The 25,615-nt window shown below is 49.4% G+C and overlaps 1 protein-coding gene across 2 annotated transcripts; it reads left to right on the forward strand.

The window, feature by feature from the left end:
* On the forward strand, positions 1 to 24,638 carry SNAP29 (synaptosome associated protein 29). Of its 2 annotated transcripts, none has more exons than XM_045289655.1 (5): positions 1 to 329; positions 10,558 to 10,754; positions 14,202 to 14,287; positions 17,073 to 17,174; positions 24,331 to 24,638. In XM_045289655.1, the coding sequence occupies exons 1-5, from the start codon at positions 111 to 113 to the stop codon at positions 24,486 to 24,488; spliced, it is 762 nt and encodes a 253-aa protein (XP_045145590.1). In that variant the 5' UTR covers positions 1 to 110; the 3' UTR covers positions 24,489 to 24,638. The 2 variants fall into 2 exon arrangements, with proteins under 2 accessions (XP_045145590.1, XP_004716386.1); XM_004716329.2 differs by having other exon boundaries at positions 17,076 to 17,174.
* The last annotated feature ends 977 nt before the right edge of the window (positions 24,639 to 25,615 follow it).

Below are 25,615 nucleotides of genomic sequence, written 5' to 3' on the forward strand. Positions count from 1 at the left end.
CGCCGGCAGTGGTGGTGGTGATTTTGGCGGTCCTTACGGACCGGGCAAAGACCATTCCCTTTCTCCGTAGCGTACCTCCCTCTGCCCAGACTGAGCCCAGCGCAGCCACCATGTCGGCGTTCCCCAAGAGCTACAACCCGTTCGACGACGACGACGACGCGGACGACGAGGGCAGCCGGGACGCCCGAGACCAGCCGGACGGGCCCGCTGACCGGCAGCTTAGCCTGAGGCAAGAAGTGCTGCGCAGAGCCGAGGCCGCGGCCACCAGCACCAACCGGTCGCTGTCCCTCATGTACGAGTCGGAGAAGATCGGGGTGGCCACTTCGGAGGTGAGCTTCGGACTGGCCAAGGCCGGCGGCCCCATGGCGTCGAGACATGTTCAGCATCTTTTGGGAAAGCTCTCATTCTCCAACCAAACCAAACTCGCCGCCAAACGAGTCGGGTAGAACTGGGATAGTGTTGAATTGCCCCTGTGGGTTTTCCGGGGTGTAGAGCTGTATGGGAGTAGAAAGCCTCGTGTTTCTCCCTTGGGGCAGCTGGTGATTTCAAACTGCTGACCTGGCAGTTAGTGTAATCAGTACGACACCAGGGCTTCCAATCGCCGAAATTGACTTCCTGGTGTAGGATCATCTGTTTAACTCTGTAAAGTAGATGTGCAACTGAGGGTACTTTAGAAGATGTCAAGAGTGTCCCTGAAAGTTAGTTTGCTTGTTCCTTTTCTTCTTCCTGTTTTTTTGGGGGGGGGTTTTGGCCTATGTCAAGTTCAAAGTAAGAGGACATTCTGAACAGCAGAGGCTGGCGTAGGGAAAAGGAGGAACTGTTTTTGTTTTATAAACCACAGTTCCCTGTGAAGAACTGTGGGCACAGGGAACCTGGAGTGCTCTGGCATCAGGGAGGAATGTGGCTAACAGGTGTCAGATGACAGAAGCTTTAAGGTATGTGGGCCTTGACGTCTTCATCCTTCCCAAATAAGCCACATCACCGTCGAAGCGTTGAGATCCTGTCTACGAGGCTGCCAGATAAGCCATAGTCTGAGTTAGGGTTACCTTGATTTCTCAAGGTACCCTGATTGACAGGTTTGAAACCCTGAGAAGTTCTCCTCTGCCCTATTGGGTTGCTCCATGGTTGTGGGCAGTGTTTTCTACTTCCCAAACCGATGTTCTAGAGAGACTGTGTGGTATCAATCCCCCCTTGCCAGTTCTTCTTTCCTATTTATAGAAGATTCCAGATAGTAGGACCTTAACTGGGGACTGGTCTTTTTTTTCTTACATGCACACTCTTCTTAGTCTACTCATGGTATAGTTTCGTTTGGGCCCTAGGGTGAGGGGAAGGGGGGCAGCTCTTTACAATGAGTTAGTACAGTGGTTCTCAACCTTCCTAATGCCGTGACACTTTAATACACTTTAATACGGTTCCTCATGTTGTGGTGTCTCGGTTCCTAAGACCATCGGAACTATGTGTTTTCGGTAGTCTTAGGCGATCCCTGTGGAAGCGTCATTCGACCCCCCCAATGGTGTTGAGAACTGCTGAGTTAGCAGGTCTGGTCAACTAAGACTAATTCACCTTAAGCATTTGTACATTTGAGAAGCAACACTTGAAACAAAAGCATTTTCTTTCCTGGCCTCTGCCATAGCTCTTTTCCCTGGCAAGGTTCCTTCTGACTTTTTGCTTAGGGTCTCTGACTGTGTTGGGGCGTACCAATTAACCTTGCAAATAGTCATCATCCCTATCATTACTCCATTGATCCTGTCTTGAGTTTTTTCTCTTCACCACCTGGCCTTACAATGTCATTTTCCCACCTTCCTATCTTGAGCCTAATTTGAGGACATCTAGCTTGTAGTCCCTTATCTCAGACCTATAGTTTTCTTCTGTCTCCATGAAAAGCCTTGGCCTGAGGGAACCCACCCATGCACTGTCATCAAGTTGATTCTGACCCATAGTGACCCTATAGGACAGTTGCACTACTCCTGGGGGGTTCTGAGACTGTATATATTTACGCAGACTAAAAGATTCATCTTTTTCTCAAGGAGCAGCTGGTGGGTTTGAACCTCTGGTTTACCCGCCCCGTACTTAACCCTTGTACCACCAGGGCTCTTTGAGATCTTAGGTGAATGATCACATACTTGAAGATTTTCTTGAAGAAAAATCTTTGGAAAGAGAACAAATAGGATATGAGATTAAGCTGCCTTTCAAGATGTCGTTTAGACAAGAGGAGGGAGGGGAGGGCAGCTCCCAGGGAACACAAGAGTGGTTACAAGCATCGTTCTAACCCTAAATCGGAGGAGAGATGTGCTGGGCAGAGTGTAGGAGGGAAAGCCTGAAAGAAACACAGTAAGAGCCTTTTGTGACCAGAATGGAGGATGTAGTTCCATGACCCAGGAGAACTGGACATTGTAGTGACAAGCCCCAGCATGCTCCAAGAGGCCTGCTCTGGGCAGGTGACTGGCTCTCTATCAGAACAATTGATTAAAAGTCGAGATTTTATACCACTGACGCAGTCCCACATTCACAAGCCCTGGCAGAAGGAATGATCTGTCTCTGCCATGTCACACCCCATCCCCCAGAGGAAAAAAACAAACTAGTTGCTATCAACTCAGATATGCAGCAGGGTGACCCCTGTCTGTCAGAGTATCATTGGCTTTTCAGTAGGTGCTTTTAAAAAAAAATAGTTTTATCAACATATAATTTATACATCATATATTTCAGTAGTTTAATCATATTCATAAGTGTTGTGTGACCATCACTCCATTCATTTTGGGATTATACTCATTGTTGTTAGCTCCCCATTATCTACCAACCTCCCCTGCCATGCCTCTAGGAAGCTATTAATCTAGTTGCTGTTTTTATAGATTTACCTATCCTGAATTTTACATACAGAAAAACAAACTCAACACCAATGCCATAAAACATTTGAAAAGAAAGTAAAAAAATTAAAAACTGGGCCAAATATACATTGGACCAAAAGAGAGATCAAATGTCAAGGTGTCACATTTTTTTCCTAAGGTGTCGCCTTGTAACCTAACTACAACTACAGCAATCTTCCCTTAGTGCCCGCTGATAATGAGGCCATTCGTGTCCCTGAACTATAGCCATAAGGGATTCACCAGAGGCATCGTCCGAATGGGGGACCTTGCAAATGGGTTTGGGGCTTTCACTGACATCCATAGCATTCCTAAAACCAGGTGTTCAGGATTTAAGCTCTAATCCCATTGCCTCTTGTGGATTTGGGTTTTGTTGTTTCTAATCCTTAGACCACACAGGTGGTTGTGCTTCTTCCATGTGTGCTTAGCATGTGCCTCATTTAGATGGCTGCTTATTTTAAGACAAGCCTTGAGACTCCGGACTATTCTTTCTGATAGCAAGAAACCATCTGCTTTCTTCACCACACTTTGCTACAGCACCCATCTCTTCAAGCGATCTCTTCATGAGGGCAAGTATTAAGCAGGCCCATGTCATAAGAACTAATTGGTTTTAGATTAAGGCTATGATTAAGGGCAAGCTCAAAAATCCATTCCTATAGCTATAGTTTATATATCCCTGGTTCACTTTAGAGACATCAATATCATTTTTTTGGAGAACATTGTAAATCATCCCTATTGGGGAATATAGTAGTTCTATTGATGTTCTCATTAATTTAACCAATGGTATAGAATTTAAACCACTGCTGAGAAAAGCAAAGTGTACATGTATAGGACAGGTTTTTAGACCAGAAATACATGGATTGATGATTTATACAGTTTATCAACTTCAGTGGCTGCACACTACTTATACAAACAACCAGGGTAGGAAATCGGGCAAAACTTTGTATAACCCTCATTCATAAAGGCAGAACTATGCAGAGTCTAAAAAGAGCAAATATATGGTAGTCTTGAGTTTCCATTTATTGGGCCCCCTCAAAGCAAGAACAACACGAGAACAATTGTGAGGATGGCGTAGGACCAGGCAGTGTTTCGCTCTGGTGTACACGGAGTTGCTGAGTCAGAATCGATTGGAAAACAACCGTGACAACAATTCAGAGCAAGAATGTTTAACCTAAGTCTAATGTAGAAATCATTGGACTTTGCTTCAAAATTCAGTGACTGCTTTTTGGCAAGTAGATCGCCCGGCCTGTAGAGGCACAGTCTTTCGGTGTATAGCCTAGTGCTTAATCTTTTGCTACCGCCAGGCAGCCTCACTCCGCCTCACCCACCACTCTCCACACTGGTCTTTGACTCACTCATTCCCCTCAGAGGCTCTGGCAAGCAGTATGTTCAAGGTGCCCCTTAGGGTGGTGCCCTCCTACCCCAAGAAGCTGGTCCTTGAAGAGAACCATCGTTCACTCTTAAGGGGTCACACCAATGGAATGATTCCTCTGAAGTAGCCTCTGGTGGTCCTGATGGGCCAGAGTTCTTAGCCCAGAGCTGCCCTCAAGCAAAAGCTAGTGGAGAGCACAGCTGCTTGCTTCAAAAACTTCTCAATGGCTTGTGCGAGTTAGCTCAGGAAGAGGAAGGGTAGCCTCTTCAGGCTCCCGCCCTCTGTGTTGGCTGCTCTCCAGATAAAGAACCCAAACTCACTGCCATCGAGTTGATGCTGACTCATAGTGACCCTGTAGGACAGGGTAGAACTGCCCCTGTTGATTTCTGAGACTAATTCTTTACAGGAGAAGCCTCATCTTTCTCCCAAGGAGCAGCTGGTAGTTTTTGAACTGCTGGCCTAGAGGTTAGCAGCCCACTGTGTAACCACTAGGACACGCAGTCTGTGGTTTAAAGTCACTAGACTATCAGGGTAGAAAGATGAAGCAGTATGCTCCCGTAAAGATTCACAGCTTTGGATACCCTAAGGGGCAGTTCTTCTCTGTCCTACCTGGTCACGCTGAGTCGGAATGGACTTGGTCACAGATTGCATGCATTAACACTAGCAGAACGAGCTCCTCGGGTAGATCAGGACACGCTGCATCAGAGCAAGGACATCCAGCCAGACCTGCTGCTTCCACTGAGCCCCTTGCTTGGCCGGCCAGGTAGCACCTTCAGGGAAACTGAGGCAGCTGTGTGTACTCCAACCTTCCGGCTCTCAAGTGACTTCTGATGGTGGGAGCTGCTGTTTGGTGGTCCCCAAGACCACCCTCTGCTTTAGACATAGACCAGTACTCTTCACAGTTGTTCCTTCTCCTCACGGTTGCAGTTTATGGCAGTGGGAGGCTAGAGAATGAACTTGAGAAGGGGAGAAAGTGTTCGGGACAGGGGCTGGGGGAGTCTGGGGAGCATCCAGTGGTTTTCTTAGGGTGGAGTTGTGTTGCAGCGCTTACAAGGGGGCTGCAAAATGTTGGTGGAAAACTTGCATCGCCTTGTCCCAGCAGTGATATGGAAAGCAATGTCAGCCAGGCACATTCCCAGAAACTCTGACTTCCAGGGTTCTTATTAGGGCTTGGTCTCCCAGACGCAGCTGACTGACCCTGCAGAGGTCAGGCTGATAGCCCGTGGCTTGCCCTCCCCGCTCTTTCCCCACGCCACCCCACCCCCAACACACCCACACAGTGACTTTGTTGGCTCCTAGCAAACAGGAACATTTTGGTCAGTCAGAACATTCCAAAGGCTGAGAGTCTCCTCTTAGGGGCTGGTCAAGGACATGGCTCCCTTTGGAGTGTGTATAGAGAAGGCATGGACCACCCAGGCTGGTGCTTTCGTCCTTACCTATGCATGGCACCTGGCCTCCTCACCTTCCAGGGCTTCTCACATAGCCTAAGCGCTAGCCTTTCTCTGAACCTTCTCCAAGCTTCTGAGAGAGTCTGGGTTTGCTTCATGTGCACATAACCTAGGCAGGGCCTTCAAAGTCTTGTGGGGGGATATTCCACTATCTTCTCATTCCATTTCCCCGGGAAACTTTTCAAGCCCCCTCGTTTGTGTCCTGCCAGCACCTGTGCATGTGTGGGCTTTGTGGGAAGGAGGTAACACAACCAAGCTACCTCTCAAACCTGAGGTTCAGCCTGTGGGCTCCAGATGGGCCTTTGCACATTGTTGATCCGTTGTTGTTGAGCTGTCAACAAGTCCTGTCCCCCATGGGGACTTCCCGGGCAGTGAAAGGAGATGCTGGGCCACCCTGAGCCATCGCCGTGACAGGTTATGGGCTGGACTGGAGGAGGTCCATGCTGCTGACCTTCACTGACTTTGCACAAGTCGATCACCAAGCCTTTCTTCCTGGGCCATTATTGATCCATTGGCACAGGGCTTCCCAGCAGTTCCGGCACAGTGGCCCAGAACACTAGCTATTGTTCAGTGCCATCCAATTGGTTCAAGCTCACAGTGACCCTCCTCATAACAATGAAATGCTGCCCGGTCCTCTGCCACCCTCACAACTGTTCTTAGGGTTGAGCCCACTGATGGCAGCCACTGTGTCAGTCCATCTTGTGGAGGGCCTTCCTCTATTTCGCTGCCCCTCTACTTTACCAAGCATGATGTCCTTCTCCAAGAACTGGTCTCTCCTGACGACACATCCAAAGTATGTAAGACGGAGCCTCGCCATCCTTGACGCTCATCAGCACTCTGGCTGTACTTCTTCCAAGACAGACCTGTTCTTTTGGCAATCCACGGTACTTTCAGTATTCTCCAGCATTACCATTCAAACACATCAATTCTTCTTCGGTCTTCCTTATTCATTCTCCAACTTCCATGTGCATATCAGGTGATTGAAAGTATCATGGCTTGGGTCAGGCACACCTTAGTCCTCAAAGCCACTTCCTTGCTTTTCAAGACTGAACTCTGAAGAGGTCTTGTGCAACTGGGGTTCCCAATGCAATGTGTCATTTAATCTCAGTGCATCATTTGAACACTAGCTAGAACGGGGGGAATTGTGGGATGAAAAGCCTATGATGTTGAAGTGTTGCCAGGACGACAGAGGCCCATCTGAGATGCACTTGGTGATGACTACTGCCCGGGAAAGGAGCCCTGGTCAGGTTGCCAACTGCAAGGTCAGCAGCAGGAAACCACCAGTGGAGAGAAGGCTTTCTGCTCCCTTAAAGAGTTCATCGTGGAAACTTGCAGGAACAGTTCTACCCTGTCCTATAAGGTCACTGTGAGTTGGCATGGACTTGGTTGGCAGTGAGGTTGGTTTTATACTGTCCTTTGAAGATCCCCATCACCCACTCCCTGGGCCCTGCTGGCCTCCTGCCAAGTGTTCCCCCCCACCCCCCTCCAGGCTCAAGGAGCAGAACTCCATTTCCTTTCTCAGTTCCTCTTCCCTGCCCCTCCCCAGGCTGTATGCTGCAGCCTCTGCCAGAAAGATGTCCCCACCCATTTAGGAAGCCCCTTAACAATGCAATATCCGTCCCCCACTCCCACGGAGCTATGTGTGCAATGACCTCCTTTCTTTCTGCCCCTGTGAGAGGGGTCCTAGACTCAGGGAAACACCACAGTGCTGTCGGTAACCACGACCTGATTGGGCCTCCCTCATCTAGTAAGCCTCTGAAAGCAGAAACTGGTAGTGGCTGAGTTCACTCCTGAGCCCAGCACCTGGGCCTGTGACTAGCTCCGAGTGGGCACTCACTTGGACCTACAGACTGAAACCTCAGAGCACCCTGCTTGTGGGTCATGTGATTGTGGAGAGGGCCCTGGCCTACTGGCCTCTGTTCTGGGTGGAAGGCCTCCCACAGGCCATTGTGTGCCCTGCCAGGTGCTACCCCTCCATCCACCAGCACCCCTGCACTAGACAGAAAGCCAGAGCCCAAGAGTGGGCAGTGCCCTCTTCAGGTGGTTCTGGGGCACTGCACCTCCCAGCCAGTTTCTTTTTCTAGAGTGCAAGGGAGAAGAAGCACCTGTGTGTCTGTAATCCTGACACCTGGGCACTTTGTGAACACACCCCTAGAACTGAGGGCACTCAAGCCCTGTGGCCTCAGAAACCTACTATTGTCATGGTGACTGATGGCCCCTATCTGGAGTGGGAACACCTTGAGACTGCAGTACCTGCAGCCTGCCTTGTACAGGCTAAGATGGAGTTTGGCCTGGCTCTCCAGGCCATCTTTGCTTGATTTCCTAGTGCTCCTGGCCTGTGCCTTGCCAAGCCTGCCTCCTTGCCTATTGGGCTGGGGTCACCAGCACAGTGTGTCTAGTCACCTCATCAGCTAATGCTCCTCCCTCTGGCTGCAGGTGTGCCCCCGTGTCAGCACACAGAGCCTGTTAGAGGGTAGCTCCAGGTGCAGGACAGGCTTCTCTGCCTCACGCGGGCCTGTGGCTTCCGTCAACCAAGCCACATACTGTGTTTCCTCCCAGTGAGCACAGTCACACGTACTCCGAGGGTCTGAAAGGCTCAAACAGGAGAGCAAGCCCTCAAGGTGAACTGGGGATGGTACTGTCAGGTCCTTCATCCTGGTGGTCTCTCTGCCCCAAGGCAGAGAAGAAAGCACTGCTGGAAAGCAGGTGACACACACTGCTCTGGGCAGCACCCCAATACCTCCACTCCCAACCCTCACCCCTGCCCTCAGCCGCTCGAAGCATCTCCCAGTTCAAATTCCTGGAATGAACAAGACTTCAAAAATCATCATGCTTGTTAAAGTTGAGGGGCAGCGAAAAAGGGTAAGACCTTGAGGGTCTTGAGGTTGAAGTTGCGAAGGATTTTGTCTTGCTTGGATCCACAGTCAGTACTCATGGAAGCAGTAGTCAGTGATCAAACAATCCATTGCATTGGGTAAATTAGCTGCACATGACCTCTTTAGAGTGTTGAAAAGCAAGGATGTTACTTTAAGGCTTAAGGTGCACCTGATGCAAGCCATGCATTTCCAATTGCCTCTTGTGCATGTGAGAGTTGGACATTGAATAAGGAAGCCTGAAGAAGAATCAGCGCATTTGAATTAAGGTGCTGGTAAAGGAGATCGAAAGTACCCTGGATGGCCAAAAGAACAAATAGATCTGTCTTTGAAGACGTACAGCCAGAATGCCCTTTGGAGGCAAGAATGGTGAGATTTCATCTCATATACATTGGACGTGCCCGGAAAGACCAGTCCCTGGAGGAGGACATCATGCTGGGTAAAGTAGAGGAAGCTCATTGACAAGATGGATGGACACAGAGGCTGCAACACAGGCTCCAATGGAAGAACAATGGTGCGGGTGGCGCCGGACTGGGCAGTGTTGATGGCTCTGTCCACAGGGTTGCTGTGAGGGGAACTGACTCTGGCACTGACAACAGGGAGACCAAGATCAGTTTGTTGCTGTGGGAACTTACACGCAGCTGTCTCCTGATCCTAGAGACATGTTTGGGTCCGTTTCTCTACATATGTGGACTGGAACCCCAGTAACAATATTTTTTTACTTACTCTCAAATAGCAACCACCAGCACCTGTCCCCCCCCCCCCAAAATACGCACAAGAAAACTGGAGCGAACAAGTGGAAACTTCATGTAAAGCCCTACTTTGTTAGCAAAGATTGCCTGAGACTAACACACAGGAGGAGCCAAAACTCCAGCCTCTTTTTTTGTTTCCCTCACCACCACCACCTGACAAATCCTGGTTGGACATATTCTGAGGAACATGGTTGGGAACATTTTTTTTTAATCATTTTATTAGGGGCTCATACAACTCATCACAATCCATACATACATCGATTGTGTAAAGCACATTTGTACATTCATTGCCCTCATCATTCTCAAAACATTCGCTCTCTCTCCACCTAAGCCCCTGACATCAGCTCCTCATTTTTCCCCTCCCTCCCCGCTCCCCCCTCCCTCATGAACCCTTGATAATTTATAAATTATTAATTTGTCATATCTTGCCCTGTCTGACGTCTCCCTTCACTCACTTTCCTGTTATCCATCCCCCAGGAAGGAGGTTATACATAGATCCTTGTAATTGGCTCCCCTTTCCAACCCACCCTCCCTCCATCCTCCCAGTATCACCACTCAGACCACTGGTCCTGAAGGGATCATCTGCCCTGGATTCCCTGTGTTTCCAGTTCCTATCTGTACCAGTGTACATCCTCTAGTCTAGCCAGATTTGTAAGGTGGAATTGGGATCATGATAGTGGGGGAGAGGAAGCATTTAGGAACCAGGGGAAAGTTGTATGTTTCATCATTTCTGCATTGCACCCTGACTGGCCCGTCTCCTCACGGGGAACATTTTTACTGAACAGAGCCTGCCAGGTTCTCGGGCCACATCTTTGGGGCTGAGGGAACATGTAAATGTTGAAGACCACCAAGAATGGAGGTCATTTGAAGAGGTATCTAGGTGACTCCATCTCTGGGCAGGAAGAAGCCAAAGTGCAGGACAGGGACAGGTAGAACGTTACCAAGGGGCTAGTCAGGGTGAGGGTTTACCACCAGCCCAGGCCCCAGACTGACCCCCACAAGCTCATTCTTCCAATTATTCATCCTTAAGTAATACTGTCCTGTGAGCCAGCCTCCCCTGGAGCAGGACGGCAAGGAGAGGTGAGGACAGTGGGTGGGAACAAAGGAATGTGCTTTCAGAGACAATACATGCCTGTCCGTATTCCACAAGGGCTCATAACATCCCCGCTGCACGTGACCCTCCACAGGTGGAGGAGAGATGGACCAAAAGGGAATAATATCGCCCCTCCCCCCCCTCGTTTCCTTTCCAAGGAACTTGTCCGTCAGCGAGGCGTCTTGGAACGCACAGAGAAGATGGTGGACACTATGGACCAAGACCTGAAGACCAGCCAGAGGCACATCAACAGCATCAAGAGCATGTTTGGGGGTTTTGTCAATTACTTCAAATCGAAACCAGCAGAGACCCGCCCTGAGCAGAATGGTGTCCAGGCTGCCCAACCCAACAGCAGGTAAGTGTGGCTTCAGCTTCCCAGATCTGAAGGCCAGTAAAAAGCAGCAGAAAGCAGAGCTTTGGGCGAATGGCCAAGATTTTCAGTTTATGTCAAGTGTCTTGGGGGGGCTGCAAAAACCTAAGTTTCTCATGGGAGGGACAGCTCCATAGACATTCTGAAACCAGATATCTCTTGTGATTTGTGATTATGTTCATTTGCTTAAAGCCCAGTCGAAACTCTATAAATTGGGCCTCTAGAAATAAGTGCTTCAATAAGCTGTGGCAGTCCCACCCACAACAGGGTTGGGTCATCGTGATCCGTAGGGTTTCAGCAGATGGCTACTCCTTTCTCTCAGTACCACCGTGTCCATGGCAACTCGTAGCAGCCCTATAAGGTTGGACTGCCCCAATGGGTTTCCCAGACTGTAACTCTTTCTGGGAGTAAAAAGCCCCTTCACCCAAGGAGCAGCTGGTGGTTTTGAACTGCTAACCTTGTTGTTATCAGCCCAACTCTCAACCACTATGCCAACAGAGCTCCTAGTATATCACTAAGCTCAAACACCAAACTCACTGCTATTAAGTTATGTTAGTCTGGGTTGACTAGAGCAGCAGTTCTCAACTTGTGGGTTGTGACCCCTTTGGGGGTCGAACAACCCTTTTACAGGGGTCGCCTGATTCATAACAGTAGCAAAATGACAGTTAGGAAGTAGCAATGGTTGAGTTTATGGTTGAGGAGTCACCACAACATGAGGAACTGTATTAAAGGGTCGTGGCATTAGTAAGGTTGAGAACCACTGGACTAGAGAAACAAAAGACATGCATATATATGTAAGAGTGAACTTTATATCAAAGGTCAATTGTATATTAAAACATCTTAGCCCAGTCCAGATCAAGTCCATAAGTCCGATATTAGCCCATATGTCCGGTACCAATCTATAAATTTGTGGTAGTTACATAATCTGTTGTCAGTTTGAGGATTAAGAGTGAAGGGGTGGAATTTAGCCTGTCAATCAGGTCGCAGCTTGATGACTTCATTTGGAGGTGGTAAGGAGATAAATAGCTCACTGGAGGCCGGAAACAGACTCACTTCCTGTGAGATAATCCTGTTGACAAGACACATGGAGCTATTTAAGAGCCCTGGAGCTGGAGAAGCCACATGGAGACCCCAGCCAACGTTGAGATGTTTCCACTGCCACTGGATCCACAAGACTTTCCACCCACTGGTCTGTGATCTACCTGGATTCGGCGTCATTGCATGTGTTTCATGAGTCTGAAGGAGACTTTACAGATTGGTATTGGACATATGAGCTAATATCGGACTTACGGACTTGATCTGGATTGGGCTGGGATGTTTTCTCAATATTCAATTGCTCTTGTATATAAAGCTCTTTATTATATACATATGAGTGTCTATGAATTTGTTTCTCTAGTCAACCCAGACTAACACAAAATTATTCTTCAGACTCATGCAACACATGCAATGATGATGAATGTAGGAAGATCACAGGCCAGTAGGTGGAAAGTCTTGTGGATCCAGTGGCAGTGGAAACATCTCAACGCTGGCAGAGGTCTCCACGTCGCTTCTCCAGCTCCAGGGCTCTAGCATAGCTCCATGTGTCTTGTCAACAGGAATGTCTCACAGGGAGTAAGTCTGTGTCTCGCCTCCAATGAGCTATTTCTCTCCTTAGCACCTCCAAATGAGGTCGTCAAGCTGCGACCTGATTGACATGCTAAACTCCACTCCTTCACTCTTACTAGTCTCAAATTGACAACAGATTATGTAACTATCACTCAAATTGATGCCAACTCACAGCAACCCTATAGGACAAGGTAGAACTTGTGGGTTTCCCAGACTGTAACTCTTTACAGTATTAGAAAGCCCTATCTTTCTCCCAACGAGCAGCTAGTGGTTTCAAACTGCTGGCCTTGCAGTTATCAGTCCGATGTGTAACCATAATGGACTCACATAGAGCGATTGTGAGAATGGCGCAGGACCAGGCAGTGCTTCATTCTTTCCAGTGTGTAGGGTCGCCATGAGCTGGAGCTAGCTTGACTGTACCTGAGGACACAGAGATGAAAGGCAGTTGGCCGTGAGGGGTGCAGGCTGGCTGGCCACCCAGCGAGCTCAAAGGCAAGCATCTCCCTCCAGCGTTCAGCCTGGCAGCACTCTAGGTTTGCTTTCACTCTTGCGGAAATCAGTGGCATGTTCCTGACCATCCCCAAGTCCTAGGCTGCCTTGCGGTGCTGTGACACTCTGTGCATCCCTTCACAGTCTGACTTCCTCCTGGGGGGTGGAGACCCATTAAAGACTCAGACTGGGAGAAATACCAGTCAGCAGGCAAGATAAGCCTACTAAGGAGAAAAATGATGAAACCCTGACTTTCCTAGCCAAAGGACCAGTGACCCAGGGTTGACTTGTTCAGAGTGTGTGTCCTCGATCATCTAACCCAGCAGCCCTGGTGGTGTGGTCGTTTACTTGTTTTGGCCTGCTAATTGCAAGATCAGGAGTTCAAAACCACTAGCCACTCTGGGGAAAAGAGGAGGTTTTCCACTCCTGTAAAGAGTCACAGTCTTGGGAACTCACATAGGCAGTTCTACCCCGTCCTGAGGGGTCGCTCTGAGTCAGAATCTACTTGATAACAGTGAGTTTGGTTTTTTTATTTTTGGATCATCTAACACATTGCTGTCAAGTTGATTCTGCTGTCATCTTTCTCCTGAGGAGCAGCTGGTGGGCTTGAACTGTTGACCTTTTGGTAAGTAGCCTACTGGTTAAATCACTGAGCCACTAACGCAAAGCAAAAGAAACTCACTGCTGTCAAGTTGGTTACAACTCTTATCGATACCATAGGACAGAACAGACCCATAGGGTTTCTGAGGTTAAAAATCTTGATGGAAACAGACTGCCTCATCTTTCTGCCTCAGAACTGCTAGTGGGTTTGAACCATTGACCCTATAGTGAACAGCCTAATCCACTGCCCCACTTCTGAGCCAGAAGTGCTCACCTTCAAGTTTGTACAAGTGCACTGTGGGACACCACAAGACATTCCAATATGAGCAGCTCTATGCTGTGGGAAAGGAGGGATTTGCTTTGAGTATCAGCCAGTATTCCCTGCTGCCCCACTCCCCCTGGGGGAAAGCAGGCAGCATGCTACATCTGACTTGTGGTTGTGGCTTGCTGTCCAAAGTACTTATTTATTCATTGCATGGGGCTTTCTTCTGCCTGATCATAGACCTTTTTTCTGAGATTGGGCTCTGTGGTCAGATGCTAAGCTGCCAGAGCTGACTTCCCTGTAAGCTTCCTGTGGCTCTCTGCCAGGCTCCCAGGAACTCCTGGGGAACACCAGAAGGAATGCTGGGATGGTACTGGGTTTTCTGGGTCTAGGAAGCCTGTGTCTAAGCCTGGCTCCCCTGTGAGAGGCCACTTCCCTTTCTCAAATTCTTTTCTGTTTTTTTCTTATCTTTAAAGGTTGAAAGAAGCTATAACCACAAGTAAAGAGCAGGAGTCAAAATATCAGGCCAGCCACCCAAACCTCAGAAAGCTGGACGACTCAGGTTAGTGGGCACCTGTGCTCACTGGCCTGTGGCCTCGGGGGTCCTGGTGGTGGGCATGGAGTGAGGCGCTGTTCCGCTGCCGCCCGACAAGCGAAAGCAACTGGAAGTGTGTCAGAAAGTAGGGCTCATTCCTCCCCCTCTGCCCTCCCACCCCCATGGAAGGATGAATAAGGAAGTGGGAGCTGTGTCCCACTGAAAAAAGAGAGAGGCCACCATCCCTTCCTGCCCCTTGGAGCTCAGAACTCTGAAATGCCAACTGCAGGAGGACCCCTGAGCTGGGAGGATAAAGCCACCAGGGATGCCTGCGTCCTAACCCCAGAGCCTGTGAGTGTGTGGGATGACATGTCAGAATGGGTGTGGATGGAGATCAGTGAAGAATGGCTGTCAGCTGACCTGGATCGAGGGAGAGGAACCTGGGCCCAGTATAACCACAGAACGTGTATGTTAGGCCGGGTTGCCCGAGAAGCACAATCGAGTGACATTTCATCGATGTATAAGAAAGAGCTTTATATCAGGAAGTAATCTAGTATCAAGAAGGCATCCCAGCCCTGTCCAGCTCAAGTCCCTAAGTCCAATGCAAGCCGGGGCCCTCTTCAGACTCACATAGCTGCAGGCCAGTGGTGCAGAAAGGTGAAGCAGAGTGCAGCAGGATCACAGGCCGGTGGATGCAGAGTCACGTGGATCCAAGGTTGGTGGGCACATAGCAGGGCACCGACAGCTCCCAGGGTACGTCCCTGGAGGCAGGCAGAGTGCTAGCAAGCAGGAAGGCAGAGGGGCAGAGAGAGAGAGGGATGCTTCTCTCACCACTCTCTTTCTCTCTTATACAAAAAGGCTTGTGACACCAAAAGGTAGCCATCAGGCTGTGACCCATTTGATAGATTGGGTCACAGTACACAGCCTTGCTATCAGGCAGCTGTGTACTGTAAAGTGGAGTCTGGCAGACGAAGTTAGGTTAAAAGGTAATAACATTATTTGATCTCCCTTTGGACCATTTTTAAAGTGGTTTGTGTTTTAAAGTGAAGGGAAATACACATGGATGAAGCTCCGGTGAGTCCCCTCCGAGCACAGACAGGGTGTGAACAGCCTTGCTAGGGTGCAGCGCACACTAGAAAGGAGATGATGGCAGACGCAGTTAAGATTTAACACCTTATCGTTCGATCTCCCTTTTGACCCATTTTAAAGTTGTTCGAGTTTTCAGTATTACCTGCTTTCTTTTCGATTGAGGTTTTTGCTCCAATTTACTTTGTTATTGTTCTTAGGTTTTGGGGGGGGTAGGTTTTTCTGTACGTGAAATCCAGGATGGATAAATCTACGGAGATGGAAACTGGATGAATGGTTCCTTAGGAGGATGGCAGGGGAGGTTGAGAGGTCCCCTCTGAATAAGAGGGGACAGAGTTGAATATTTGAAGATGGATGGCTTCAAAGGGGGAGGAAGGGTCCCTGAGTCCGAGCCCAAGGATGCAGATTGCCTCTGTTTTTGTGAGGTGCTGTCCAATCGGCTCCGACTCAGTGACCCGTGAAGAACAGAGCCAAACACTGCCAGGCGCTGCAGGGATGCATTCTTCAAGGCCTGGACCGCATGCTGGTCTGCCTCAGGAGAGACCGGAAGAAAGAACTGAGGGTCAGCAAAGAGCAAGACGGCTGGCTGCTCCTGGCGTGAGAAAGGCCACCCTGTGAGCTGGCAGGCCTGCAGCAGGTTTGCCTCGTTGCAGGCCGACTGCCCTATTGTTGCCTGGATGGATCTATTTCGTTCTGGCGCTCGTACCTGCATCTGTCCTGCAACCCGGGTGTTTGGCTGTGATTACCAAAGGACTGGAACCCCTGCTTGTCTGTGGACATCTCTCTCCTGAGCGCCCCTCCCACCCCCTTCTGCCCCAGTGCCAAAGGCTGCTCACTTCACTCGGGTGTTGGTCCCACATTTTTCCAGGTTATGATGAATTTGGTGTGTTTGTCAGCAGTTTTGTTGGCATATAATTCACGTATCACACAGTTCAGGTTCACTCATGTGAGGATGAGTTGTACAATCATCACTTCCATCAACTGCAGAATAGTGTCTCCTTTCTTGTACTCGCTGTTATTAACTCCCCATTTCCCCCCAACCTCCCCTGCCATCCTCCTAAGGAACCATTCATCCAGTTTCCGTCTCCGTAGATTTATCCATCCTGGATTTCACGTACAGAAAAACCTACCCCCCCCCAAAACCTAAGAACAATAACAAAGTAAATTGGAGCAAAAACCTCAATCGAAAAGAAAGCAGGTAATACTGAAAACTCGAACAACTTTAAAATGGGTCAAAAGGGAGATCGAACGATAAGGTGTTAAATCTTAACTGCGTCTGCCATCATCTCCTTTCTAGTGTGCGCTGCACCCTAGCAAGGCTGTTCATACCCTGTCTGTGCTCGGAGGGGACTCACCGGAGCTTCATCCATGTGTATTTCCCTTCACTTTAAAACACAAACCACTTTAAAAATGGTCCAAAGGGAGATCAAATAATGTTATTACCTTTTAACCTAACTTCGTCTGCCATACTCCACTTTACAGTACACAGCTGCCTGATAGCAAGGCTATTTTCATCCCTCAACTACGGTCAGTCTTCCCAGACTTGATCCAGGTGGGGACCCTGTGAATGGACTTGGGCTTCCACTGTTATCCATAGCTTTCTGCAAACCGGTGTTCACAACTTAAGCTCTGAAACCATTCCCTCGGGTTAAGATGGATTTTGTGAAGCAGTGACTTAAAAAGAAAAATGACTGTTGATAGTTTCTTTGGTGTTTCTGTTTAAAAGTAGACGCCATCCCTGCAGGGGCTAGTGCTGCTGTGAGTTGCGACCTGTACCCCAAGAACCAGCACCTCCGTGCCTACCACCAGAAGATCGACAATAACCTGGGTAAGATGTGCGGCCGCCTCCGCCTCTCAGAAGCCCGTGGTCCCTTCCACAGTTCACACACGTTCTGCTTCCTGTCACTGAGTGCCGTTCCCACCATGGGGCACCCCTTATCCCACATCCTGTCTGTGCCTCAGTTTCCCTCCCTCCTCCTCCCTTTCCTGCTTCCTCAGCACAGGTGATTGTGAGGCGGCTCAAGCAGCAGCTGCTGGCTCAGGAGGGAAACCTGGTGCCTGGCTCACCGTCACCCAGTCAGACCCCATGACAAGTCACAGCCACTTCACACCCCCACCCCCAAGCATCTTGAGAGCCGGCTCCTTTATCCCCCTTCTCGTGATGGCTGGGGTGGTGGCCCGAGGCCTCAGCTGGGTTAGTCATACCCCCTTGCTCCATCTGGGTCAGTTGGCAGTGTGGGGCCCTGGTGTCCTCCACCAGGAGATGAGGGCAGGAGCGGACTCAGTCTCTGAGGGCCACTCAGGGGCCTTGTGAGCTGACACCCTAACACACTTAAAGGACCTGGCACCCATTCACCGCTCGCTGCCTGGGTTTCTTACCATGCCTCCTTGTGGCTGCCACCAGCCTCCTTCCCTGACCTCCAGCCTCCCCACCCCCAGCCCACCTCTAAGCCCCATCTGGCCTGCGTCTCCTCTGCCTCAGGACCCTCCTGTTGGGCACCGCCTCCTGTCCTCTGCAAGTCCCTTGTCAGATCTGCTGTTACTTGCTGTCTTCGCAGGGAGCACGGAAACTTCCTCTCTCTTTCTTGCTTCCCCAGCACGCAGACAGGCACCACCCACAGGCCTCCCTCTGGGGAAGCTGATGTGCTGTTCACGCTGTTAGATGGGGAGTATGAGCTGGTCTTCTAGCATCCTCTGGCGCATCCCAGGGTGTTTCCCACCTGCCGCCACCTCCAGGAAGCCTCTCTGAGGCTGCTGAGCGCTTTCACCCTCCTGTGGGCCCACTCAGGAACCTCAGAGTATGTGAGACCAGCGATAAAATCGCCAATTTTTTAGAGGAATCCAGCAGGAGACGCTGTTAAGCCTTGAAGATGTCTTAGAGGCCTGCCTTTCAGTGCCTGGTTGCTTGCCGTGTTTCTGAGCATGTGTGTGCTTATTGAGTAAATAAACACCTGCTGCCTCTCCTTCCCATAAGCCCTGGGGACGCCGGTCTATCTGACACACTGGTGATGGCTGCCACGGTCCCACAGCAACCACTGTCATCACATGGACCTGCCTCATTCACTGTGTGCTGTTTAGTGTTCTCCTAAACTTTTACCTCATCTTGCAAACATTTTCCTAAACTCTATAAAATTTCCCCCAAAAGCATCATTTTTCAGTGCCTTCCCTTAGTCTGGCCTTTCCAGGGTTTTGTAAATGATCTTTTGACTGTTTCTATGTGGAGCCTTTTGACCACATATTAATATATAAGCGATTGGAAATGGAATTCCCAAAAAGAATTCTTCACACAAATGAAAGACTGGGGTTTGTTTGTTTTTAAATGTTTATTGGGTGCTGGGCAAAGGTTGACCGAGCAGCTCGGTATTCCATTCAGTACATGGGGTGCTCGTCCCACTCTCCCTGTTTCCTGCTGCCTGCCCTCCTCCTCTCCTAACCCACCCTGCCTGCCGACCTTTGTCCTGGGTCCAACGCTGCCCTTTTCCTCTCAGCTGGGTGTGTGGGTTCTCAGGAGTGTGGATCTCCCTGCAGTTACTGTTCCCACACACCTCGTGTGTGGCTGGAAGTTGAGCCTCTGGCAGCGCGTTGGTTTAGAAGACAGATGTAAGCCAAACTAAACAAACCGGTGAGTTATGTCTTGCTGCACAGAGCTGGCCGCCTTTGCCCAGGTGTGAGGGTTCACACTCACAGCTTGCATCACCAGCCCGAGGCAGCATCTCCACCTCAGCTGGGCTCGTCCTCGGAGCCCAGTGAAGTCCAAATAGCTGCCTCTGTCCCCCTTTGCTCTCCATGACTCACATCTTTCAGGCAAGTGTGCCGTCTGGCACCCGGCAGTGGCCACTCGAGAAACAGAAGCAACTTCCCATCCAGCCAATTCTGGACACACAGCCCAGTGTGTCCAGGTAAAATTGCTCCATAGGGTTTTAATGGCCGTGACTTTTGGGAAAGAGATTGCCAAGCCTTTCTTCCAAGGTCCTCCGTGGTGGACTAGAATGCCCAGCCCTTGGGTTAACAACCCAGTAGCTAACTATTTGTCCCACCCGAGACAGCAGAGAACCAGAGGGGCTTGTTATTGTTAGAGACCAGGGAGTCAGTTATAGTCCATGGTGACCCTGGGGACACCACCTGATCCCACAGCACCCTCAGCGCTGTTGCTGTCTGAGCCCCGTGTTGCAGCCACGGTGTCACGTCTTCTCTTGGAGGATCTTCTGCCTTTTTTTTTTTGGCTGACCCCCTACCAAGCATGGTGCCCTTCTCCAGGGATTAGTCACTCCTGATCATATGTCCCAAGTACTTGAGACTAATTCTTGCCATGCTTCAAGAACCATCCAGATGACAGAGCTAGAGGACCCTAAAGGACAAAGTCCCCATGTGATTTCTAAGGTTGTACCTTGTTTGTTTGTTTTAAGCTTATTTGCGAATTGGGTGGAGATCTACAGAACAGCTCAGTCTTCCATTCAACAATTCATGCACCAAACTGAAGTCGAGCTCACTGACATTGAGTCACAGCGGAATTAGTGTCCCGATAGGACAGGGTAGAAGTGCCCCTGTGAGTATCCCAGACTCTTTATGGGGTGAAAAGCCCCACCTTTCACCCTTGGAGCAGCTGTAGTGTCGAACTACTGACCTCACAGACTGCAGCCGAACACGTAACCACTGCCCACCAGGGCTCCTAGAGCACCTCTTGTTTCTTCTCGTTGATTGGCACCCCACAGTAGAATCAGCACTCATCCCATATCCTCCCTGCTTCCTGCTCCCGTTCCTCCTCCTCTCCTAACCCTTTGAAAATTTGTCCTTAGGCCAATGCAACCCTTTAGATACCAGTGGTTGATGATTCTAAGGTATGTAGCCCCCTCCACACACACACACAGCCCCAGGGTTATCATTACTCTTACTATTGTTTAGCTGCCAGTTTGGGAATGAAGGGAACTGTCAACATTGACAAAAGCAGACTGCCACATCTGTTTTCCCAAGAGTAGCCGATGAGCTTGCACTGCCCAACCTTCCCATTCACAGCCAAATACTTAACTACTGCACCACCAGGGCCCTTTATGGAGCATCCTAGGTGTAAGAGAACCTGGTGGTGAAGTGGTAAATATGTTGGGCTGCTAACCACAAGGTCAGCAGATTGAAACCACCAGCCGCTATGAGGGAGAAAAATGAAGCTTTCTACTCCTATAAATGGTTTCAGTGTCAGAAACCCACAGGGCAGTTCTACACTGCCTTATAGGAACACTGTGAGTCAGAATTGACTGAATGGCAAGGAGTTTGTTTTGTTGTTGTTTTTGGAGTTGTGAGTAAACCCAAGAAGCGTCCATTGAAGACTCCTTTAAAAATACCAATTATGTTTTGGTTTCTGGTACTGGTTTGTTTGTTTGTTTATTTTGCCATTCTCATTGTTTGTTTTTTAATCATTTTATTGGGGGCTCGTACAACTCTTATCACAATCCATACATACATCCATTGTGTCAAGCACATTTGTACATTTGTTGCTCTCATCATTCTCAAAACATTTGCTTTCCTCTTGAGCCCTTGGTATCAGCTCCTCACTTTTTCCCCTCCCTCCCTGTCGTCACACCCTCATAAACCCTTGATAATTTATAAATTATTATTTTATCATATCTTACATTGTCCGACATCTCCCTTCATCACTTTTCTGTTGTCCATCCCCCAGGGAGGGGGTTATATGTAGATCCTTGTAATTAGTTCCCCCTTTCTACCCCACCTTCCCTCTACCCTCCCAGTACCACCACTCTCACCACTGGTCCTGAGGGGATCATCTGTCCTGGATTCATGTTTTTCCAGTTCTTATCTGTACCAGACATCCTCTGGTCTAGCCAGATTTGTAAGGTAGAATCGGAATCATGACAGTGGGAGAGAGGAAGCATTTAAGAACTAGAGGAAATTTGTGTGTTTCATTATTGCTATGCTGCACCCTGCTGACTGGCTTGTTTCCTCCCCAAGAATCTTCTGTAAGGGGAAGTCCAGTTGCCTGCAGATGGGCTTTGGGTCCCCACTCCGTACTCCCCCTCATTCACAATGATAAGATTTTTTGTTCTTTGATACCTGATCCCATTGACACCTTGTGATCACACAGGCTGGTGTGCTTCTTCCATGTGGGCTTTGTTACTTCTGAGCTAGATGGCTGCTTGTTTACCTTCAAGCCTTTAAGACCCCAGACTCTTTATCTTTCGGGCTCCATCAGCTTTCTTCACCACATTTGCTTATGCACACATTTGTCTTCAGCGGTTGTGTCAGACAGGTGAGCATCATGGAATGCCAGTTTAATAAAACAGTATTCTTGCATTAAGAGAGTACTTGAGTGGAGGCTCAATGTCCGTCTGCTACCTTAATACTAAACTTATGCATGCACATAGATACTAAACCTATATATGCACATAGATCTATTTCCCCATCATATATATTTACATATGTACATGCCTGTATTTAGACCTTTATAAGTGCCCTTTGCCTCCTAGTTCTTTCCTCTATTTCCTTTTACTTTCCTCTTGTCCCACTATCATGCTCAGCCTTCATTTGGGTTTCAGTAATTCCTCTCAGTTACATTAACCTAGATCATGCCCTAACAGGCCTCTTACACTCTCCTCACCACTGATTTTGGATCACTTGTTGTTCCCTTGTCCCTGGGTTTGTTAACACCACTTCCTTCCCCCATCTCCCTGTATCCCATGTCCCCGCCCCGAACCGTTGGTCCTGTTGTTTTCTCCTCCAGATTTGTTTATCTAGCCTATCTTATCTAGATAGACCTGCAGAGATAATAATGTGCATAAAAAAACAAGACATAGCAAAGCAAAGCAACAAAAGAAAACAAAACAACAACAAAAAATGACCAAAAAGAAAAACCTGTAAATAGTTCCAAGGTCTGTTTGTTGACATTTAGGAGTGTTTTCTGGTTGAGTCTGATGGGGTCCCACACCCTGGCCCCAAAGTCTGTTTTTGGTACTCTCTTGGGACTTCCTTGCTCTGCTCCTCTTGCTGTTCTGTTGCCCTTAGTGTTTTGTCTCGGTGTGGTGGGGTCAGATCAGGCACAATTCCCACAATGTGTCTCCAGTGTTGTCCCCTGTAGGGCTTTGGGTCAGTGAGGGATGTTGTGTCTCAGGTTCTTGTATTTATATATTCTGAATTTGGGGGGCGGGGGGGGGAGCCATGGAGGATGGAATAGCTTTTAAGAAGTCTTACAAATCTCCAGCTCTTCTCTTTTCCCTTTGACTCTCCTGGCCTCTTGTTCTTACAAGAAAGCCCTGGGTGGTACAGATAATTTAGGGGCACAGCTGTTTCAAATCAGAATCAAGGTTCAGAGGTTGAAGGTTTGAATCCACCCCGAGGTGCCTCAGGATCAAGGCCTGGCGACCTTCTCCAGCTTCAGCCATGAAAACCCACAGACACATACATACTCTGACACACAGGGAGCCTGCTCCTGGACACCTGGAACCGAGAGGTGGTGGGAACTGTGAGCTGACTGCTGTCCCCAGCACTGATCATTGTTTGGGTCTTGGGAGTGGCATCGGTGAGTGAGTGGCTTTCAGCAGCATAGTGAGACTCTAGGTAGCATCCTGGTGTGTCCTGGTAGAGTAGCCCAAACTCAAGGGCGGGATGGGCTCCCTACTTCGGCCACCCTCAGAGGTTGGTGAGTGGCCAGTTTGGCCCAGTGGTAGCCCAGGGTGGGCTCTAGCTTGCAGACCTCCCCAGGCCTGCCTCTTAGATCCCCACATGTCTCTGCGTTGAGGTTTGATTCACCTCAGGGAGCCCGGAAGGGAGGCACTGTTGGGTTCTGTCCATGGAGATGGGGCTCAGGGGCAGCAGATCAGGCTGGCTGTGACCAGCCAGCTCTCCCGTGCAAAGAGCGTGTGTTGTGCCACAACCCTGCTAGGAGGTTAAAAGGCAGCCAGGAACCTGTGTGGATCTGGAAAAATTGGGAGGACCCAAAAACCAAATCCCATTGCCATTAGGTCAGCGCCAACTCTTGGCAGTCCCCTGTGTTACAAAGGAGAACTGTCCCGTGGGGGTTCTTGGCTGTCATCTTTATAGAAGTGGATCTCCAGGCCTGCCTGCTACAGTACAGCTGGGGACACTGAGATCACCTGCCCTCTGGGTAGTGCCAGGCCATTGGCACCACTCCAAGACCTCTACCAGGAGGCCAGAACCAAAGACACCCAACCAACGGCCACTGAGTCAGCAGGGGTGGGGAACCTTTTTTCTGGCAAGAGCCACTTGGATATTTATAACATCATTTGCAGGCCATACAAAATTATCAACTTAGACATACTCACTGAAGTCCAGTCAGTGCTGACTCATAGCGACCCCCTGTGGGTTTCTGAGACTGTAACTGTTTGTGGGAGTAGAAAGTTTTTTTTTTTCCTGAGGAGCTGCTAGTGATTTTGAACTGCCAACCATGTGAATCGCAGCCCAATGCCTAACCATTGCACCACCAGCCTGCTCTATTGGGTCAAAGTTTAATTAATTCACCCCTAATGTGATGGCTAGCATCCCCGGTGATGTAGTGGTTACACGTTGGGTGGCCATCCACATGGTTGGCAGCTGCTCCACAGGAGAAACCTGCTGGGGGTCACTGTGAGTCAGAGAATGCGATGGTTGGAATTGCTTCTCTTTGGTGAGGCATGTGATGTTAGCTAGTATTGATTCCGTGGGACTTAAAAGGCCCAAGGGCCAGACATGCTCCACCCCTGCTGTTGAGGCTTTTTTGAGACAGTAAATCTGTGCAGGGGCACCCAGTCTTGCAGCCTAATCCGCTGTGCCATCAAGGCTTCTACGGGAGGCCTAGAAGTATTAGCAATAGGTCTCCCTGCAGGAGGGCAGAAGGTTCTATAAAAGTGGGAATTACCTTTTCTTGAGCACACAGCCTTTCACTTGGACCCATTTTGGGACGTGTGACCAGAGCCGGCGTTAGAAGAAGCAGACCCAGTGATGTAACTGCGCTGAGGCTGTGTGTCGTCCTTCCCCTGCAGGTGAGCTGTCGGTGGGGCTGGGCCGCCTGAAGGACATAGCTCTGGGGATGCAGACGGAGCTGGAGGAGCAAGATGACATCCTGGACCGGCTCACCACCAAAGTGGATAAGTTAGACGTGAATATAAAAAGCACAGAAAAGCAAGTCCGGCAGCTTTAAAACCAGGTGTCCACTGCGTGGGGTGGAGAAATCCTTTTTTTTTTTGTAAACGCCCAGGAAATTTCATGGACTATTTGATTATGTGATTTGCACTCTGTTTTTTGCTGATGTGCCAGCGTGGGTCATAAGAGATTGTGTGGTTATAAGGAACTGTGTCTCCACTTTTTCTTGGGGGTCAATATCTACGTTCTGTCCACAGAACACCTAGTGTTTTAGCCCATACACAGTCACCTGGCCCTGAATGCCCCAGGCCTATGTTTACCAGGCTGGAGTGGGAGAGAATTGTGGGAAAGGTTTCAATCTTGGAAGCTACAAATCGTTTCCTCTGTTGACTATAGCTCTCATTCCTCAGCCGAGTGGTGAGGGGGCCATGTGTGTGGGAGGGAGGGTAAGAGCAGAGAGCCCCCCGCCCCCCAACACACACCTTGTTGAGCAGCCTTCTCACCCAAATCGTGATGCTCAGCCTCCGCCTTAGAGAAGACTGTTAGATTTGGGAATGGACAATGGCAGAGCACCCTTGGCTACTTTCCATCACTATTGCCCCACTCCCACCATCTCTGGCAGGGCTCAGTATAGTGGGGACCCCACATGGCCATCTCTAAGGCTTAGGAACAGACTGGATTGGCTCACGGCTGCCTGGCTGACCTACTAGAATGTGTGGGAACAGAGGATCCATAAACATGACTTGAAGCTTAAAGGCCATTCAGGGGTCTCCCTCCACTGAGCACCCACCCCTCTTGGGAGTCACATCTTTCTGATTGAGTCTGGTCTGTGGCCGGTGTATATTTAGTAGTCTCTTGGGTCTCCCGACTTCTCCAGGACCCCCAGTCACAACCCTTGTTGAGGGGTGAGCCACGGTGACCAGAATCACCCCTTTGCTCTGTCACCCAGTTTCAGGACAAGAGCTTTGCATGCCATAAACGATTCCGACCCTGCGCAGACACACACGCACATGGAAATCCATGCCAGCTGATCCAGCTGGCTTTACTTTACAAAAAGTATCATTTCCAGGCATTGTCATTTGGCTTCTCGGAGATGGGTTTCTTTGTGACTTCCAGTGAAATGACGCCACAGAGTCTGGTCTTTGGGGTTTTGATCCTTGTCTTTTTTTTTTTTTAAGAGCAAAA

The sequence above is a fragment of the Echinops telfairi genome, unplaced genomic scaffold, assembly GCF_000313985.2.
Source record: "Echinops telfairi isolate 266 unplaced genomic scaffold, ASM31398v2 ScPeMD7_29;HRSCAF=101, whole genome shotgun sequence".
Lineage (NCBI taxonomy): Eukaryota > Metazoa > Chordata > Mammalia > Afrosoricida > Tenrecidae > Echinops > Echinops telfairi.